Here is a 20,716-nt window from a genome sequence, read left to right as displayed (position 1 = left end):
ACACGGGTCTGTTCTGCCCAATCCGTCACTCATGTTGTGGGAAACCAGGTCACTCTTTGTCTTTCGCCTGCAAGCACACAGGTCTAGATCATACAGCTCAGCTTAGCCAGTCAGTCCATTTAACACTGGCTGTCAAAGGGGCTTCTGGGGCAAATTAGGGACTAACCCCTGTGGAATTTAAACCTGCACAGTGGCGGCCTGGCCAGAGCTAGAGAACTGGGGACTAGGAACTGACTGAGGGGGCCTCTTAAAATGGCTGCAGTCTTATACAGTACAATGATTTGGTTCCTGTGATGACATAAAACACCAACGAGACAGTGTGAAGACTTTTTTATTTATTTCAGAGCTCATGCAATACTAGCTGTATAACTGTCCTCCACTCATTTGAAGTGAATGTAGTTCTTGCATTCAAACATCTCAATTTATGTTGCAAGCTGTGATTACATAATGATTTCACAATGATTCAATATGTTTTTTAAACAGATTATCTAACCATGCTTTTTCTGTATTTAACAATGATGGGAGATTATGGACAGTACATTATGGTCCATTGGAACAGTGTACTCATGATTTTCTTGGTTTATGCATTTAGGGCTGGGAATTGCTAGGGAACTTACGATGTGCCGATATGTATTGCGGTTCTCATGATTCTATATGTATTGCGATTTGATGTTCCAAACATTTAGCTCACTATGTCTGCTGCAGAGACGAGAGCATGAGAAAACAACTAGTTTTGATCTGTCAGGTTAATAAGTCCTGAAAATATGTTTGCTCGCTGTTTTAAAAAGATGCTATAGGATGAAAAATACCGGGGTTTTGATGCAGGTACAGCCGACAAGCACTAGTGTACACTACATACAGTAGCAAAAAAATAAAAAAATATTGATCTGTAACAATCAACAACAAAATCCCATTACTATTATGCATGAGAGCATTGCTTTGTAAACACGAGGCAGAGAAATTTCACGAATCGTTCAGAAAACATTTATTTGCTAATTGAGAAGTTAACACTTATATAAAAACATTTAAAAACAAGACTAACATTTAAAGACGACAATCTGACAATGTTCAACTTAAAAAAATTACATCCAGTACAGTGTATCAAATAGTCTATCAATTGACGGCAATTGTTATATGAAAAATATAAAATTGTCTTGTATGAAGTATTCCTGAATAAATGTTTTAAAAAAATGCCCTGTTATTTTCTGGAGAATGTGCTTACTTTACATTTGAGGGGTAACCCATGTCAAACATCAACATAGAGCTCAGTTCCTGCCATTTCTCAACAGAACACCAGCTGCAGTCCTGTCTGACTCTAGCTCTGGGCGGTGGATTAAAAGGCTCTTGTAGGCAGATGTAAAGAAAGGCCTCACTGTTCTCTTAAAGTGCTGTGGCTATTCTCTGCACCAATCCTAATACTTTCATTACAAAATCTCAGCCATGGTTTTCATGGGCAGAGGTAATAACCATAGTCTATTGTGAACATGTGAGTATTAGTGAGTCATAGCACATAAAATAAAAATAAAAGGCTTCTGCAAACATTTTAGTGGTGTTGGAGAGCTCCAAGAGCTACAAACGTACAGTTCTGCCTGGCAACCACCTGGTTGGTGTAATGGCAGTCCTTGGCCAGCTGAGACAACCTGAAGATGCTGACATTCTACTCTGGCAAGTGAACATGAGGTGGGGAGGTCTGCTTGACTTAGGGGGGAAGAGAGGAAAATCACAGGTACACTTGGGAGGGATTTTGAAAGCCGCCCACAGGAAAAAGGTGGTACGGTTTTTCATGCTCACCTTGTCTGGGTTTACGATTGCGCTGTGTGTATGTATTTGTGGCAGAGCTTAGCGTAATGATGGCTCGGTATCATGGGCCCGCCAGGAAACTAAAAGTCCTTCAGTTAACCTCAAAGTGGGGAGGCAGGATCTCAGCCATTATTATGGACATAGTACAATCACTTAAAGTATTCATACCCCTCGACTTTTTCCACATTGTTACAGCCTGAATTCAAAATGTATTACTTTTTTTCTCTTCGCCATCTACACAATACCCCACAATGACAAAATGAAAACATTTTTTTTTGAATATATAGTTTCCGTAAGTATTCATACCCCTGTACCTTTTGGCAGTGATTACAGCTGTGAGCTTTTCATGGTAAGTCTAAGCTTTCCACATCTGGATTGTGCAACATTTGCCCATTTTTATTATTTTCAAAATTCTTCAAGCTTTTCCAAATTGGTTGTTGATCATTGCAAGACAACCATTTTCAGCTCTTGCCATTTGATTTTCAATTAGATATGTCAACTGTAACTTGGTCACATTCACCCTCTTCTTGGTAAGCAATTCCATTGTAGATTTGGCCTTGTGTTTTCGGTTATTGTCCTGCTGAAAGGTGAATTAATCTCCCAGTGTATGTTGTAAAGCGGACAACCAGGTTTTCCACTGATTTTGCCTGTTTGGCTTCATTCTGTTTTCTTTTTTGTTGTTGTACTATCCAGTCCTTAACTATTACAAGCATACCCATAACATGATGCAGCCACTACTATGCTTGAAAATACGGAGATTGGTACTTTAATGTATTGGATTTACCACAAACAACACAACTATGTTGTATTCAGTACAGGCTTACTTTTCACTTTGTCAATTTTGTTCGTATTGCTGTTGATCCATCCTCAGTTTTATCCTTTCACAGCCTTTAAACTAGTGGTTTTAAAGTCACCATTGGCCTCATGCTGAAAACCCAGAGCGCTTTCCTTCCACTCCGGCAACTGAGTTAGGAAGGATGCCTGTATATCTTTGGAGTGACTGCATTTATTGATACACCATAAAAAGTGTAATTAATAACTTCACCATGCTCAAAGGGATATTCAACATCTGCTTGTTTTTTAAACATTTTTGCCCATCTACCAATAGGTGCCCTTCTTTGTGAGGCATTGGAAAACCTTGCTGGTCTTTGTGGTTGAATCTGTTTGATATTCACTGCTCGACTGAGGGACCTTAAAATTATGTGGATGTGTGGGGTACAGAGGTGAGTTAGTCATTTAAAAAATAAACTCATTGTACACAGTGAGTCCATGTGACTTGTTAAACACATTTTTACTCCTGAACTTATTTAGGGTTGCCATAACAAAGGGGTTGAATTCTTATTGACTCGACATTTCAGCTTTTCATTTTTAATTTGAAAATGTTAAACAATTCCACTGACAATATGGGGTATTGTGTGTAGGCTAGAAACACAATCTCAATTTGAAAACAGGCTGTAACACACAATGTGGAAAAAGACACGGCGTGTGAATACCTGTGTAGAAATCAATAACATGATATGACAAATAACTAGTAGTTTACATTGTTATACTATAGTTAAGATAATTACGGGGAGGGGGTTGAGATCTTAAGTGTACACAAGTGTCTACAATAGCGTTAATGAGCTTTATACAAGTTTCACTGTCACTTCACATCAAAAAATATTTGGAACGCTCAAACAAAATGTAACATACCGGTTTTCCCCTCACTTCCTTTAAGCTATATAAGAAGGTCCACTTTGGTCATTGAGTGCGTTAATGTTTAAAAAAAATGTTTTTTGCAGTTTTCCAGCTGTTTGCTATAGCTAGTACATTAGCACCAACGTTGGGTGAGAAGGACAATAGTGGTGACACATTGAGAATATACACCGGAGTGTACAAAACATTAGGAATACCTGCCTAATATTGAGTTGCACCCCCTTTTGCCCTCAGAACAGCCTCAATCAGTTGGTGCATGGACTCTACAATGTGTCAAGCGTTCCACAGGGATGCTGCTCCTCCAGTGCTTCCCACAGTTGTCAAGTTGGCTGGCTGTCCTTTGGGTGGTGGACTATTCTTGATACACACAGGAAATTGTTGAGCATGAAAAACCCAGCAGCGTTGCAGTTCTTGACACACTCAAACCGGTGCACCTGGCATCTACTACAATACCCCGTTCAAAGGAACTTAAATATTTTGTCTTGCCTATTCATCCTCCATGGCACACACACACAATCCATGTCTATCTCATGGCTTAAAATCCTTCTTTAACCTGTCTTTGAAGTGGATTTAGGTATCACCAATAAGGATCGTAACGTTCACCTGGTCAGTCCGTCATAGAAAGAGCAGGTGTCTCTAATATTTTGTACACTCCATGTATAGATAAACATAAGTATTTGCGCTCCTTGAATAAATACATTTGCATAACCCTTATAACCATGTATTAAAGAGAAATGAGCAAGAACTGATCATCTAAAGCATTAATTACTAAAGCTGAAATAACAAATACTAACACAAATGATTTATAGCACCAATAAACTACTGAGAAACAAATGGCTTCAAAGTGGAAATGGGAATCCCACGGCTGATGCAGAGCTGTAATGAGATGCAAACAGCACTAGCACATACTTGAGCAGTACCCAGCTATAACCGTAGTAACTGCAAGTGGCAATACCTGCAATTTTCCACATTTGAATTTAGCTTTTAAGCTGAATGCATGACAAGACTGCTACATTTTTAAATATTGGAAGTAGGGAAGTGGTATTTTTGTGACACTTATGACCTCATGATCTGGGTTGTTTGTCTGAGACTCCTTCTCTATGTCTGCGGCCGCACTACCCTCCCTCAGCGAACGGTAAATGCTATCTACAATGACAAAGGACAGCACCTGCTAGGGTCAGGCGCAAAAGTAAATACATTAGTCCTGCCGGGGCTACAAGTATGACTAGGGGGCTGGAGGAGAAGGGGGTATTTGTACTGCAGACAGAGCTGTAAGCAGGGAAAGAGTCTCTTTAATGGGTTACACCGTGGTGGGAAGCAAGGAGGGAGAGCCGGGGAGTGCCTGAGTCTGCTGCTCTGGAGAGCAGCAGAGGAAGAGGCGCCGCCCGAGGCTCTTAAAGGCAAACCTGAAGTACATTATGTGGCCCATAGCCACGAATGAGACGGAGAGGATGACAAGCAGGCCGAAGGCCTCTGGGTTGGGCGCCAGAATCACCATGATGAAATGCAGAAGGTCTAGGAGGTAGTTCATGGAGTTCTGGACGCCGTTGATCAGTCCCCTCTCCGACTCGATCACATTCTCTTGGATGAGCTGGGTCACGGTTAAGTCAAAGGACCATAGACCTGCAGAGGGGATGACGGCACAGTAGTCATTCAGAATGGCATTTTTACGGCCACATAAAAGCAATAGAAAAATAATCATAATGATTTAATAATCATTATCTACTATATTAGATATTATTATCTACTATATTGGCATCAAAGGCTGGCAATATTGGCATCAAATGCTGGCAATATTTCTCTATGGTGACATTAACACCGACTGGAGCAGACTTCCCGCGAAGTGGTGGCTGCTGCCTTATACCAGTGGTTCCTAAAAAGTTTAGAGGGTGCAATACAATGTCATATTACGAGGGATGGCCTGGGAGGCTCACAGGGATCCACAGTTACTCCATTTTCAACTCAGTACTTCCTGTATTTCCTTCCTAATTTTAAGCTTTAAAACTACAAAACGTTCTTTCTACCCCATGGCAAAATATGTAGAGTTGCAGGAAATTAGCCTCAAAATTGGCTACGATTGAGACGGAGAGGAAATGAGCTGCTAAATTGCACATTTTCTCCGCTGGGAAGAGGGAGTCCCAGGGCCCGAGACTTGGTTAGTCTAGCCATGCATGCACTGCAGCAGTCATAGTGAAGCTCTTTGTATGTTATTTTTATCGCGTTCTAAAGTTGGGAGTTGTGTTCTGATTTTGCTATCACAAAAGGGGTCCCCGCCTCCATAACGTTTGGGAACCCCTGCCTTATTCAACAAAGTTCATGCGCTACGGAATGATGTGACTCATTGTTTTAGACTTCTGTGCCAGCATAACTTAACATAGTAGCACTCATTGAGCGCTTTTCCCAATGTGGACTTTCGAGTAACTCACCAATTCTAGCAGCAATGACCCCAGAAAACAGCAGGCTGACTGACATGTAGGACTGCAGAGGCGGCAGTTCCTCGGTGGGCGGCACGGTCGAACTATTAACCAGCAGACCCTGACCATCGATGGTTAGCACGCTAGTCGGGTAGGCGGCCTCGGGCAGGGCGCTGCTCTTCCCAGTCAGGTGGCTATAGATGTCCTGGAAAGGCGAGACACTGAGGTCAAAGGGGCTGCCTGGTGCGAAGACGGACGCCACGCACAGCATTAGGCAGGAGAGCTGCACCACACCCGAGATGAAACCTGTGCGGATCAGGCCACAGCTCTTGCGAACCCAGGTAAAGGCTACCGTGCCACAGATGCCCGACACGGCTGAGGCGCCCATCAGCAGGCTGAGCACAGAGCCGTTGAGGCCCTGCATGTAGGCATAGCCTGTGGTAATGCAGTCAAAGCCCAGCACTGTCATGTAGAGGAAAGCCAGGGACATGCCAGCGAAGAAGATGGACTGGTTGTAGTAGGCCACCCAGCCATCGCGGATGGTGCGCAGGGGCTCCGCCATCTGGTAGCAGCAGCCAGTCTTCCTGGGAGAGTCGGCCTTGACGACAGCAGTCTCGTTCATGAGCTGGGAGCCCTCCACTGGGCCCTGGCCGTTCTCTAGCTCTGCAGACCACAGGAAGAAGAGCAGATAGACATGAGTTTTTGGGCCACACAACTGTACACAGATCAAGGCCCGTATTCACAGTGTCTCAGCAGGAGTGCTGACCTAGGATCTGTCCATTTGAATCTTAAGCAACCTGCATACGCATTATTTAAAGTACAATAGAGCAGCATAGCTACTGTAATAGGTCAAAGCTGCGGGCTAGAAAACCTTGGTAGAGCACGGGTGGAGTAGGCATTGTGCTGCTCATGAATTTCTTTCAGACCAATCCCTACTTCTCTCACTTAACTATTTTTCCCATGGTTAATTTGCGCTTAAAATGTCAAATCAAATGTGTCTCAATTTAGGGCGGCAGGGTTGGACTAGTAACCGGAAGGTTGCAAGTTCAAATCCCCGAGCTGACAAGGTACAAATCTGTCGTTCTGCCCCCGAACAGGCAGTTAACCCACTGTTCCAAGGCCGTCATTGTTTCCCAAAAGCATCTTAAGGCTAAGTTCATCATCAGAACCTTTGTAGGTGCATCGTTAAATCTCCGATCGTTACTGAAATTGCACTTAAACACTTATTTACAGATGGCCTCTGACCACTCATTGAACAGCTAACTGGGTTGTTGGATGCTTTTTTTTTGCCCTTGTGTCACTTTATACACACAAGATTCTCAGCTAAACATAGATAAACACATTGATTCTATCTCTATGACCACAATAACTTCTGAACGAAGCTTACTACAGTACAAAGTTGCCAATGTCTTTGCAATTGTTATAAACCAGCAAAGCATATACAATAATCCATGATTAAAATGAGTTAAGTAAGTAAGTAGAGTATAGGCCTATATATTTAAATCAATTTCATGTTCAATTGAGTTATATTTTGCTAATTGTAAGCTGTCTAATTTTTGTCTCAATTTCATGGATTTGCAGGCTTAACGTGCACAATGTGTCATTCATGTGCATAGCCTAAATATTTAGTGTATAGCCTAAGCATTGGAATAAGCCGATGTGGTCAGTACCTGATTTATAAGATACGATTTGAATGGAGAACGCTGATCCGAGAGCAGCACAGCCTTTCTTTCGATCCTATTAGGATATTGACATGCTCTAACACTTATTGAAAGTTCTCCCTACGTGGTGTTTTGGGAAACGCATGCAAGTTCTTTGGCCGTTTATAGAAACAATGGATTGTTATAACACTCTTAAGCTTAAGTTCCATCAATATCGGGAAACCAGGCCCTGGCTATTGTCTATTTGCATTTATGCAAAACACATGGATTCTCCCTTTTAAAAAGAGAGGGGGGTGAATATCGACAGCTGCTTTATATTATAAGCACATACCAGTTCCTGTAAGTCACTCTCAAAGTACTGAATAAATTGGATGACTGAAGGAGAGCCTTCCAGACCCCCCTCCATTTTTTTAAACTTGTTGATGGCTACTTCCCACAAAGGGAACCTACACCGACGTATTTTTTTGGTGCGGTCGGCACTGGCCTTGATTTCATCGTCCACGGACTGGACTCCCTAAAAACACGGCGCTTCGATACAAGTAACTTTTTATAGCAGGTTAGGAGAGCATTTTTCGCTAACCCTTAACCTAATTATCCTAGCCTACTGCTACGAAAAAGTTGATCCACAGGTGGTAGCTCTAACCATTACACTATGAACCCTAGTCTTAACATATTGACATCGACAGACTATTTTAAAAATGGACAGTCGGGATTATTTTATTTTGTTCATTCATTCAGTACTGATTGAAAGTTTATTTATCTTGCTTTGTAAAAAGACAGTTTAAAACAGTTGATTTGTTGAAAACACTCCATTTAACCTGTTATGGCTGCAATCCCCCTAAGGGGATAAGAGTAATCAACTACCGCTGAATAGCATAGCACTACATACAATGAATATAAATATTTATAGTAATATTTATGAAATCACAAGTGCAATATAGGAAAACACAGCTTAGCCTTTTGTTAATCCACCTGTCGTGTCAGATTTTGAAATTATGCTTTACAGCGAAAGCAATCCAAGCGTTTGTAAGTTTATAGATCGCACAATAAAACATTAAGTACACTTAGCATCAGGTAGCTCGGTCACGAAAATCAGAAAAGCAATAAAATGAATCGTTTACCTTTGATCTTCGGATGTTTTCACTCACGAGACTCCCAGTTACACAACAAATGTTCTGTTTGTTCCATAAAGATGATTTTTATATCCAAAATACCTCGTTTGTTTGTCGCGTTATGTTCAGAAATCCGCAGAAAAGAGCAGTCACGACAACAGACAAATTCCAAATAGTTTCCATTATGTCCACAGAAATATGTCAAATGTTTTTTATAATCAATCCTCAGGTTGTTTTTAAAATATATAATCGATAATATATCAACCGCAAATGTCTCACAGTAGGAGAGGGGAAAACGATGGCTGTCCAAATTCTGTTGCGCAAGCAAAACTCATGTGACCACTTGACGCGATGTCTGCAACACCACTAAGCAAGGGGCACCACCAAGCAAGCGGCACCATGAAGACAAAAGGAGCTCTCCAAACCAGTCAGGGACAACGTTGTGGAGAAGTACAGATCAGGGTTGGGTTATTAAAAAATATCTGAAACTTTGAACATCCCACAGGGCAACGTTAAATCCATTCTTGAAAAATTGAAAGAATATGACACCAGAACAAACCTGCCAAGAGAGGGCCACCCACCAAAACTCACAGACCAGGCAAGGAGGGCATTAATCAGAGAGGCAACAAAGAGACCAAAGATAACGCTGAAGGAGCGGTAAAGCTCCCCAGCTGGGCTTAATGGAAGAGTGGCCAGAAAAAAAGCCATTGCTTAAATAAATAAATAAATAAATAAGCAAACACGTTTGGTGTTCGCCGAAAGGCATGTGGGACTTTTTGGCCATCAAGGAAAACGCTATGTCTGGTGCAAACCCAACACCTCTCATCACCCTGAGAATACCATGCCCACGGTGAAGCATGGTGGTGGCAGCATCATGCTCTGGGGATGGTTTTCCATCGGCAGGGACTGGGAAACAGGCCAGAATTGAAGGAATGATGGATGGCGCTAAATACAGGGAAATTCTTGAGGGAAACCTGTTTTAGTCTTCCTGAGATTTGAGACTGGGACGGAGGTTCACCTTCCAGCAGGACAATGACCCAACGCATACTGCGAAAGCAACACTTGAGTGGTTTAAAAACGTATTATGACTGCAGGAGCAGTATTGAGTAGCTTGGATGAAAGGTGCCCAGAGTAAACTGCCTGCTCCTCGGTCCCAGTTGCTAAAATATGCATATTATTATTAGTATTGGATAGAAGACACTCTGCAGTTTCTAAAACTGTTTGAATGACGTCTGTGAGTATAACAGAACTCATACGGCAGGCAAAAACCTGAGAAGAAATCCAAACAGGAAGTGGGAAATCTGAGCTTGGTCGATTTTCAACCCAGCCCCTATTGAATACACCGTGGGATATTGGTTATTTTGCAGGCTTCCTAAGACTTCTTTAGAAACTTGTTTGAGGATTCTACTGTGAAATGGGGCCGAATGAGAGAGAAATGAGTCCGAGGTCTGCCAGCAGTCACGCGCTGGTCACGCGCATTTCACATGAGGTAGCTGCGTTCCTTTGCTTTTCTGAAGACAAAGGAGTTCTCCGGTTGGAATATTATTGAAGTTGTATGTTAAAAACATCCTAAAGATTGATTCCATATATCGTTTGACATGTTTCTATGGACAGTAACGGAACTTTTTGACATGTCGTCTTTAACTAGGGAACGCACTTCATGACTTTGGATTTGTTTACCAAACGTGCTAACTAAAGTAGCTCTTTGGACATAATTAATGGACATTATCGAACAAATCAAACATTTAATGTGGAACTGACTTAACCTGTTAACCTATGACTTAATGGACAGAAATGAGCACGTGAGAGCAATTTTTTAATTATAAATGTCATCAAAACTGTTACCCCTACAAACATATTTAGTCCAGAAGGTGTGGTCCTTCTGTAGCTCAGTTGGTAGAGCATGGCGCTTGTAACGCCAGGGTAGTGGGTTCGATCCCCGGGACCACCCATACGTAGAATGTATGCACACATGACTGTAAGTCGCTTTGGATAAAAGCGTCTGCTAAATGGCATATATATATATATATATAGAAGGTGATGATCATGATCAAGTCTAATGATCACTTTATGGACACTAGTCTAGTTCTTATCTGACGCCTAGATAGATATTGAGCTAGGTCGGGGCAAGAAAAAAAAATGTTTTCTTCTAATGCTAACGACCCTGTTATCTGCTATGTGATTCTCGGTAACGGCCGGACTGCTTATGATGAGGTGGGGGTTGTTTTGTATTGCTGAGTTGATTTGCAAAGTTTCATAGACATTGGTGTCACATTGGCTTAGATATAGATCTAATCTCCCTACGATCATAAGGCAAAACTGATCCTAGCTCAGCACTCCTACACTGAGACACTTCGTCTTTCTTTCAAAAACAGATTTCTATTCGGTTTACATTTTTTTGTTACAATATTTCACAAGAACACTGATGTTAAGACATGATATCTATCAGTGATGTTCATTGATGTTTCAGAGAACTGGAGGGCTAGAACATACCTTTTGGGGAGTTCAGTCGTTTCAGTTCCTGGTAGTCTTCTTTCTTGACAGCCTTCATGGCCAGTGCTGGAGTTTTCTGGTAGACTTTCCACAGCAGACAGTACTCCAAGCACATAGAGCACAGGTTCCAGCCGGCAATGAAGCCGCAGCCAATAAAGTTGGAGCAGAAAGCCATGATCTGGCCCACCAACATAGGCGCCAGGATGTTTGTTAGCTGGTCGATGATCCGTACTGTGGCATTCATGTCTATTGAAGAAGCGCAGAATTATTTTATTGTCCATTATCCACAGGAAAAGCAAATTCATATGACGGATTTTTATAGATTTCCTGAAGGTCAATTTACTTCAATGGTGCAGATAAGCAAACTGTAGCACATAGCTCTGGTTATTTGTGAACTGTGGGTCTTTATGGCTTGTGAAAAAATTCCTTTGAGATTAGATGTTCGGAAGTGTTGCATTTTTACTGTGTTCATCTGTTTGATAGCGTTTGTAAACGAAGGTGAAACTGGGGAAGTTATAAAATAACAATTAGTGATTTGCTTTGGTTGGGTTCAAAGTCACGCCACTGCAAGGAGATAAATGCCTGGTCACGAGGCCAATCGATTGGTGATGGTTTCCCAAGGAGACTGACCTGCCAGCTTGCTGCTGTCCTGTCCAGCCACAACCACCACCCAGTCTCTCTGGATAGTAATGGACATGGCAGTACTGGCCAAGTTAGCAATGTTGGCTATGGAGATGACCAAGATATAGCAGCATGTCTGAAAACCATGAAAACAAAAACATTATTGATCGCTTAGGTAAAAATCAAAACATACAAGTTAACTTTATAAATTTACTTTTGAAAAATCGAAACATGAACAAAGTTTCCAGTGTGATATTTTTGGCCTCAACATGTGATCTTACTTTCTTTTTTTTCTTTTTAAAAAATGTGTTCATCTTTATTTTAACAAGGTGTCATGGAGACCAAGTCTCTGTCAAATGAGCCCTGCACAATACAAAATATGATAATAAAAAAATATATATATATATCTTCACTTAGAACATCCCCCACTATTACTATAAAGTCCCTAAAGGGCATTCCAGCCTCCCTTGCAACATATTCCACATCTGTGGAGCATAAAAAACTACAAGCTAGTTTTATATATAGTTTTTTTTATTTTATCATATTTTGTATTCAAGTGTGTGTTTTGTATTGTGCAGGGCTCTCTACCTAAATCAGAAGCCACCTTTGGACCCTCTAGCACTATGCAATCCTGTGCTCTTGTCAAGGTCAAAACAATAAAATGCAGTACGAGTGTCAGATACATCAAAAGTTTCTACAGGAGCACTTTGCAAATAAACAGAAAGGGAATGCTGCTCTCGTACATACAAAGGCCCCAACCCACCTTTTGATAACTCCAAGGGTACAATAGAAAACAGCATCTAGAGGTTAAAGTGTGGAAGCTGCTGCGTGCATGTAGATTATATCCCCGTAATCTAAAACAGACATACAGTAAATGGCCTAGACAACTTCCTTTCTATTATCAAAAGACTACACATGCTCTATTTCTCTTTTTTTTATTTAACATTTTATTTAACTAGGCAAGTCCGTTTTAAGAACAAATTCTTATTTACAATGACGGCCTACCCCGGCTAAACCCGGACAACGCTGAGCCAATTGTGCGCCACCCTATGGGACTCCCAATCACGGCAGGATGTGATACAGCATGGATTCGAACTAGAGGTTGACCTCAAGTTTTCATAACAATCGGAAATCTGTATTTTTGGGCGTCGATTTTTTTTGCCTATTTATTTATTTTTTACACCTTTATTTAATCTTTATTTAACTAGGCAAGTCAGTTCAATGACTGCCTAGGAACGGTTGGTTAACTGCATGTTCAGGGGCAGAATGACAGATTTTTACCTTGTAAGCTCGGGGGGTTCAATCTTGCAGTTAACTAGTCCAACGCTCTAACCACCTGCCTCACGAGGAGCCTGCCTGTTACACGAATGCAGTAAGCCAAGGTAAGTTGCTAAATAGTTTTAAACTTATCTTATAAAAACTATCAATCAACGACCTTTGTTGCTCCAATTGTGTACTTAACCATAAACATTGATGCCTTTCTTAAAATCAATACAGAAGTATATATTTTTAAATCTGCATATTTAGCTAAAAGAAATCCAGGTTAGCAGGCAATATTAACCGGGTGAAATTGTCACTTCTCTTGCATTCATTGCACACAGAGTTAGGGTATATGCAACAGTTTGGGCCGCCTGGCTCATTGCGAACTAATTTGCCAGAATTTTACGTAATTATGACATAACATTGAAGGTTGTGCAATGTAACAGAAATATTTAGACTCATGGATGCCACCCGTTAGATAAAATACAGAACGGAATAAACGTTTTGTTTTCGAGGTAATAGTTTCCGGATTTGACCTAAGGCTCGTATTTCTGTGTGTTTATTATAGTTAAGTCTATGATTTGATAGAGCAGTCTGACTGAGGGGTGGTAGGCAGCAGCAGGCTCGTAATAGTCAAAGGTACTGCATATGGTTTAGAGAGAAATAGTCGACGCGTTATAATTCCTGTAATAACTTGCGGCTGAATTTGGAAGGGGTTCCTTCGTTATTTTACCGTTCATGTCTTGAATGTCTTGATCTACTTCGAATAAGGTCTGTGTTTCGTGCAGGCTTAAACCGCCTCTGCGTTTTGATACCCGTGTAAATCTCACTAGGATAAGGTAACGTTTGTCAAAATATTTTCATAAATCCACTCTACAAAAAAAATGATCTTCGCTTATATTTAGCCAATATTGATCAGTTACCTTGTCCTATGGATATCTACAGTTATAACATTGGCATGGTGGTGTCAGCCTACACGAAACACAGACCTTATTTTAAGTGAATCTAAAAATATCCTATGGAATAAATGAAGGAAACGCTTTTCAGATTTTGCTAGAAGGTGTCATGGGAATTATGACTCGCACTTTGGTAGTCAATTCTTACCATGTCCATGTCATTATTAAAATAGGATTTCCTGCATATAGAAATGACAGATTTTGATTTCAACATTCATCACAGGTAACTCAAACTCTATTTTTATTCAAACAGTTGAGTGTTTGTCTCCTAAGCAGACTCTTCAGTATCATTGTCACTTCAGAGCTGTGTGTGTGTTGTACAGATGGCAGAGAAAAGCAGAGCACCAGTGTGGGACTATTACATGGAATTGGCACCAGGGAAAGCAAGGTGTCTTATTTGTGATAAAGATGTAAGCGTGGAGTCAGCAACGGCTAAATCAGAAAATACCACCAACCTGTGGAATCACCTTAAGAACACCCATCCAAAAGCCCATATGTATTATATTAAATTAAAATAATAATTGGTCGACCCCTATAGCTAGCACTTACACAACAACAACGAGAAAAACTACTATTGTTCAGCTTAAGCATATTATCAGCCAGTGTAAGAGTGAAACAAACAGGCCTGCTGTTTTTTGTTGTGTATATTATGGTTGCAGCTGTTCTGGCCAGAGGAATACAGATGGATTGGCTCAACTGGTTAGGCAGCATTTCTAGACTTCACATGACAGCCCTAGAAGAACCCGCTGACTACACAGTCATGAACAAGACACTCAATCTCCTGTTTCTCCCCCATCTCCAGAAACACACATACCAGAGAACTTACAGCAACCCCCTCTCTCAAAAACCAAGGGCCCCTTCACGAAAACACGATTTGTCCCACAATGCACCACGTGAGAGACACTTTCATGATCCTGATAGTGTAGCAGCCAGCAGATTGTAAAATTCGCCATTGCAACAGTCTTATTTTATTAATAAAAAACAAAGCACAGCATTTCTTCCTTGGGACAAAGTCTTGCTGGACAATGTAAATGAAATCTGCTCATTTGGACCCGATCTACACATTCAACCAAAAGAACGAGCCCCTTCAAGAAGCCAAACATGTTTCCTGGCAAATCTTTGTGTAATCTTAAGAATCAAACCATTTTCTCTTGATCGCAACTCAGGGAAGACATGACTTTCTGTTTCAAATTGTAGGTAATTGAGTGAACTCGAGGTCTGAGTGTAAAATACTGATGTAGCTCATTTCAAAGGCATAGTGAAGAAAGCTTTCAGACATTATTCAATGTGTAGCCTAGGCTACTGTCCAGAGGCTGAACTGATGTGTAAAGGTTGTTTTAAATTACAGATCATATTAGACGAAGGTCACGTTGTACTTATCAAATGGGTAAATGCTTCTGCTGCAAATAACCATTCAATTCTAAGTTTAAAATGACAGTATGAGAGAGTTGAGGCAATGGAATCTTACCAGAACCCATCCATTATATAACTCTGAGAGCTGTTCTTTGAACTGGAAAACCACCATCAAGAGGATCCCACACAGTATGACGGCACAGTTCTGGACAACCAGTGAAGTCTGGGCCACTATCAAATTAGAGGACAAGCATTAGAGATGTAGGGTTGGTCATAAACAATTGATTTCTGAAGAAATCACCAAGACGCATCAAGTTATTTTAATGGTCTCGAATAGAGAATTATTCCAATTTCCATCTAAATCAACACATTCCCCAAAAGTTCTAATCCAAAACAAAATTAACGATTTACTAATGTTTTGAGACTGTATATTGCTTATTCATGTTCTGTGTATTCAGTTCTGTTCAGAAACACTGACTGTAGAGTAGGCCTACTTATCGCTACATACCTTTGAGTCTGGGGTTTTTATCCACCCAGTCACCGATAATGGCTCCGAGCAGCAGGACTGACCCTGCCACCACCAGTCCGTACACAGCCGTGAGCAGGAGGCTATTGCCATACAGCCCCACCAGAAATACAGCTACAGCGAAATTCCACATACGATCTCCCTACAAATACATGCATGTTACATTGTTGTTTCAACCAGCAACCTGGTTTCATAGCTTAGACGTAACATAGAAAATGTAAATCTGGCACACTAAAGTTATTATGATATGTTACGTTTGGTATGGTTACATTAGACAGATGGTTACTTAAGGCCCCCCCCAAAAGTTGGATGGGTGGGTGTATAATGTGAATGTTTAGCAACCCAAAGGTTGTGAGTTAGAATCTCATCACAGGCAACTTTTCAACTACCTACTACTTTTTTTGTTACTTTGTAACTACTTACCATGTTAGCTAACCCTAACACTTTTATATAACCCTTTAACCTAACTCCTAAACTTAACTCTAACCTTAACCCCTAGCCGAGCTAACATTAGCCATCTATCTAGAATTCGTAACATATCATACGTTTTGCAAATTCATACCATATAGTATGTTTGGCAAATTTGTAACATTGTACATTTTTCTAATCCGTAACATATAATACGAATTGTAATTTGCAACATATCATATGAAATGGGTGCTGGACCGCCAGAAATTAATACACACCATACGAAATGTAACATATTATACTAAATGGAGTGTCTTGGATTTATGTACAGAATAACAAGAAATGCTCTGAGACCAGGTTGCAACCAGTTGTTAAAATGTACTGCACAGTAGGGCTACAGTATATGGATAATGCTTGCAGAAACATGATCCTAGCCTACTATCGAGCCTATATAAAGCTTTCCTATATAAATTAATAATGGTCTACTGTCAAGGACTGTACACAAAATAAACATGACCTTAATAATGCAATTACCTGATGTAGAAATACCATGACATAATAAATATTGAATAGACGATCGCACATTATAAGGAAACATCCATGTGTCTACTGATGTGCCATTGGACTTGATCAATGTTTTTTTTTTTTTCAAGCAAAATGTACCCAAAGAGATGGGAAATAGCCTATATACATATTCCCTACGTGTGTACCTATTCTAAAACATAAATAAGCTATAAGATTTTGTCAAATGACCCTCCACCTATGATGAGTAATTAGGGTGATAGCCTACCTAAACATTATTTTAAATTAATGGTTTACAATGGTTGTGACATTTTGTATTGGCTACTTTTGATTCACTTACCCATGTGGAGAGGGCATGTCCAAGGTAAATAAGGAACTTTGGCGATGTGAAGAAAGATTGGACAGATTCTGCAAGGGAAATTATGTTTGAGGTTCTTTGTTGATAATGGAACAACTGTGGTCAATAGATCGGCAGTTATCAATACTTAATCAAATATGCCATTTGAATGAGTCCTTTTAAAAGCACTGAAAATATCAAATTGACCTACCACAATAACGTTTCTTAGGTCCCGCGTTATCCATTTGTATTTTTTTTTCTCAAAATAATTTAGTCAATATTTATTTCCCTTTGTACAGGCTTTTTCGATGCAGGCGATACTCGGTTCATTGAATTTTCGATAAACGCACTCCAAAGCTCCCCTTTCTCCTTTCCAAACTTAGCTATCACTGTAGCTGAAGTTGGAAAAATATATATTTGCCGAAAAGCCTTGTTAGTTAAAATGCAAAACAATAAAATCTCCTGGACGGCTCCAGCAGCCTTCTCTCGCCCTTTCTGCACTGCCAACAGTGTTTTTTTTCCCTGCGGTCCCCTGTCAATATATCTACAGCAGAGATATTACAGAAAGGTGGAGATATGAATACCATTTGGTAATGAATGGACCGCAGCCGACTGCCGACCAATCGTGTTCCCGTTGTCATGTTGCGTCACATGGTTGCTGAACTAATCGTCACACATGCCTTCTCAAAGTCGGGGTATGAGTCGAGAAACGTGCGTATTTTCCGCGTAAGTACGCAATGTCACGATTCCAAAGCTATACAATATTACAGATACCAAGTAACGTATCTAACGTCTTGGAAAATACTTGTAATGTTGTAATTCTTGTTGACAAAATTCATGCAAATGTTAGATTTTTTTGAGATAGCGTCCAGAATGCATCGCGCATTGCCATAGTTGAGCAACGTACACTATAGGCGGTAATACGATTCCAATGGAGTTTACCATCTCCTCAAAAGTATCTCTGCATACAGTGAGCAGCCAGAAGCACAGGGCACAGTCCAGTCGACGACTCGAGCACAGCGTGATGATGCATATATAAATAATACATGTAAATGCATTAAAAACAAATGCCTTATTGATACATTGTTGCAAAATATCTGACAGGTTCCATGATTTAGGTGGTTGTTACAACAATATGAATTATATAATTAAGCAATAAGGCCGGAGGAGGTTTGGTATATGGCCAATATACCACGGCTAGGGGCTGTTCATAACACGCAACTCGGAGTGCCTGGACAAAGCCCGTAGCCGTGGTATATCGGCCATATATCACAAACCCCAATGTAATTAGAGCAGTACAACTAAATGTTTTGTCATACCCCGTGGTATACGGTCTGATATGCCATGGCTTTCAGCAAATTAGAATTCAGGGCTCAAACCACCCAGCTTATAATAACTGCATATATTGGGAGAGGGATAAAGAAATATATATATATATAGTTGCAGATAGTTAGTGACATATATAGTGACTATTCTTTTTGCTTTTATGTATCCCAGGACTCACCAGAAAACAGTGGCAAGTGTTACAGATGTGGACTACCCCAGATAAATAAATGCACAGTAGCCTATCTATTTGCGTACCTGTCAGGAAGAAAAGTGAAAAATACATATAAAAACACTAAGATAATAAATGATGGATAATCCATTGCTTGTGGCATAACTAACACAAATTATCATTTTGTGTAGCATATGCAAGCAGGCTATATAGAGGGCAATGCTTGAAGCAGCACTGCGTGTTTATTTTCTGTGCATGTGTGCATAAAGTTGGTCAGTCTATTTGGGTCTAAACCTACAAATGTATATGCGCAAGGAAGGGGAATAGGAGATAATAATATTACTGTCTCTGTTACATAATCTAATATCAGTCATTAAACCGGCTTCCCCTATCAGTTGGCTATATCGCAGGGGTCGTATTTTCAAAACGCAGATCATCAAAAAATCTGTTTTTAAACGATTTCACCTGTGTTTTATATAGAATGTCAACCGTATTTATTTTTATTTTTTTGCTTAACTAGAGTGATCAGGGGCATGTAACTATAGTTTTCCTTCACGGAAAATACATTCGTGCAACATATTCAGAAGAAAATAGCTTCATTTTCATCAGCTGACAACAGAAGTGCAACACAAGTCAATTCTTAGAGTGAAAAAGCAAGGCCTTTTTTGCAAATAACTATGAATGGTTCAACATATGTTTATGATAGAAAGAATGGTGCCAGCTACATTTCCTAATGTTTTGCTTGAAGTTAACCTTGCATTTTACCAGAGGCTGGCTACACTGAGAAAAGTAGCTACACATCAGTCAGAGCACTGTCTGTTGATAGAATGCCTGTTCATGAATTTTCATCCAAAGTGGAGAAGTGCAACTGAAACACAAAATTTGTCTGATGCCGAGCAGAAATTACATTAAGAAGCATTATACAGCGCATTCGGGAAGTATTCAGACCCCTTCACTTTTTCCAAATTTTGTTTAGTTACAGCCTTATTATAAAATGTATTCAATTAATTGTTTTCCTCATCAATCTACACACAATACCCCATAATGAGAAAGCGAAAACAGGATTTTAAGAAAAAATAACAAATACCTTATACAAATAAGTATTCAGACCCTTTGCTATGAGACTCAAAATTGAGCTCAGATGCATTATTTTTCCATTGGTCATCCTTGAGATGTTTCTACAACTTGATTGGAGTCCACATGTGGTAAATTAAATTAATTGGACATGATTTGGAAAGGCACACACGTGTAAATAAAGTCCCATAGTTGACAGTGCATGTCAGAGAAAAAACCAAGCCATGAGCTCGAATGAATTGTCAGTAGAGGTCCAAGACAGGATTGTGCCGAGGTGCAGATTTTGGAGAAGGGTAGAAAAACATTCTGCCGCATTGAAGGTCCCCAAGAACACAATGGCCTCTAACGTTCTTAAATGGAAGAAGTTTGGAACCACCATGACTCTAGAGCTCCTAAGAGCTTGCCTCCCGGCCAAACTGAGCAATTGGGGAAAAAGGGCCTTTGTCAGGGAGGTGACCAAGAGCCTAATGGTCACTCTGACAGAGCTCTAGAGTCCCTCTGTGGAAATGGGACAACCTTCCAGAAGGACAAACATCTCTGCAGCACTCCACCAATCAGGCCTTTATGGTAGTGGCGAGACGGAAGCCACTCCTCAGTAAAAGGCACATGACAGCCCGCTTGGAGTCTGCCTTTTGGCAACTAAAGGAATCTCAGACCATAAGAAGCAAGATTCTCTGGTCTGATGACATTTACATTACATTTAAGTCATTTAGCAGACGCTCTTATCCAGAGCGTCTTACAAATTGGTGCATTCACCTTATGACATCCAGTGGAACAGTCACTTTACAATAGTGCATCTAAATCTTAAAGGGGGGGGGGTGAGAGGGAATACTTATCCTATCCTAGGTATTCCTTAAAGAGGTGGGGTTTCAGGTGTCTCCGGAAGGTGGTGATTGACTCCGCTGTCCTGGCGTCGTGAGGGAGTTTGTTCCACCATTGGGGGGGCCAGACCAGCGAACAGTTTTGACTGGGCTGAGCGGGAGCTGTAC

General features: G+C 40.5%; 1 protein-coding gene across 1 annotated transcript; it reads right to left on the bottom strand.

The window, feature by feature from the left end:
• Window positions 1-3,929: 3,929 nt before the first annotated feature.
• On the bottom strand, window positions 3,930-17,670 carry slc40a1 (solute carrier family 40 member 1). The gene is made up of 8 exons (XM_046360090.1): window positions 17,370-17,670; window positions 17,162-17,229; window positions 15,874-16,033; window positions 15,481-15,596; window positions 11,806-11,932; window positions 11,176-11,421; window positions 5,922-6,572; window positions 3,930-5,118 (listed from the first exon to the last, which is right to left on the bottom strand). The coding sequence occupies exons 1-8, from the start codon at window positions 17,401-17,403 to the stop codon at window positions 4,796-4,798; spliced, it is 1,725 nt and encodes a 574-aa protein (XP_046216046.1). The 5' UTR covers window positions 17,404-17,670; the 3' UTR covers window positions 3,930-4,795.
• Between the last annotated feature and the right edge of the window lie 3,046 nt (window positions 17,671-20,716).

This window comes from Oncorhynchus gorbuscha, linkage group LG01 (assembly GCF_021184085.1).
Source record: "Oncorhynchus gorbuscha isolate QuinsamMale2020 ecotype Even-year linkage group LG01, OgorEven_v1.0, whole genome shotgun sequence".
NCBI lineage: Eukaryota > Metazoa > Chordata > Actinopteri > Salmoniformes > Salmonidae > Oncorhynchus > Oncorhynchus gorbuscha.
This window is presented reverse-complemented; position numbering and strand designations above follow the sequence as displayed.

What these genes read in the sequence shown, in the direction of transcription:
- slc40a1 (XM_046360090.1), bottom strand. Translation starts at nt 17,403, where the DNA reads ATGGATAACGCGGGACCTAAGAAACGTTATTGTG. An exon ending in GACATGCCCTCTCCACATGG is followed by an intron (nt 16,034 to 17,161) that starts GTAAGTGAATCA and finishes ATGTATTTGTAG; the next exon opens with GGAGATCGTATGTGGAATTT. An exon ending in TAAAAACCCCAGACTCAAAG is followed by an intron (nt 15,597 to 15,873) that starts GTATGTAGCGAT and finishes CTAATTTGATAG; the next exon opens with TGGCCCAGACTTCACTGGTT.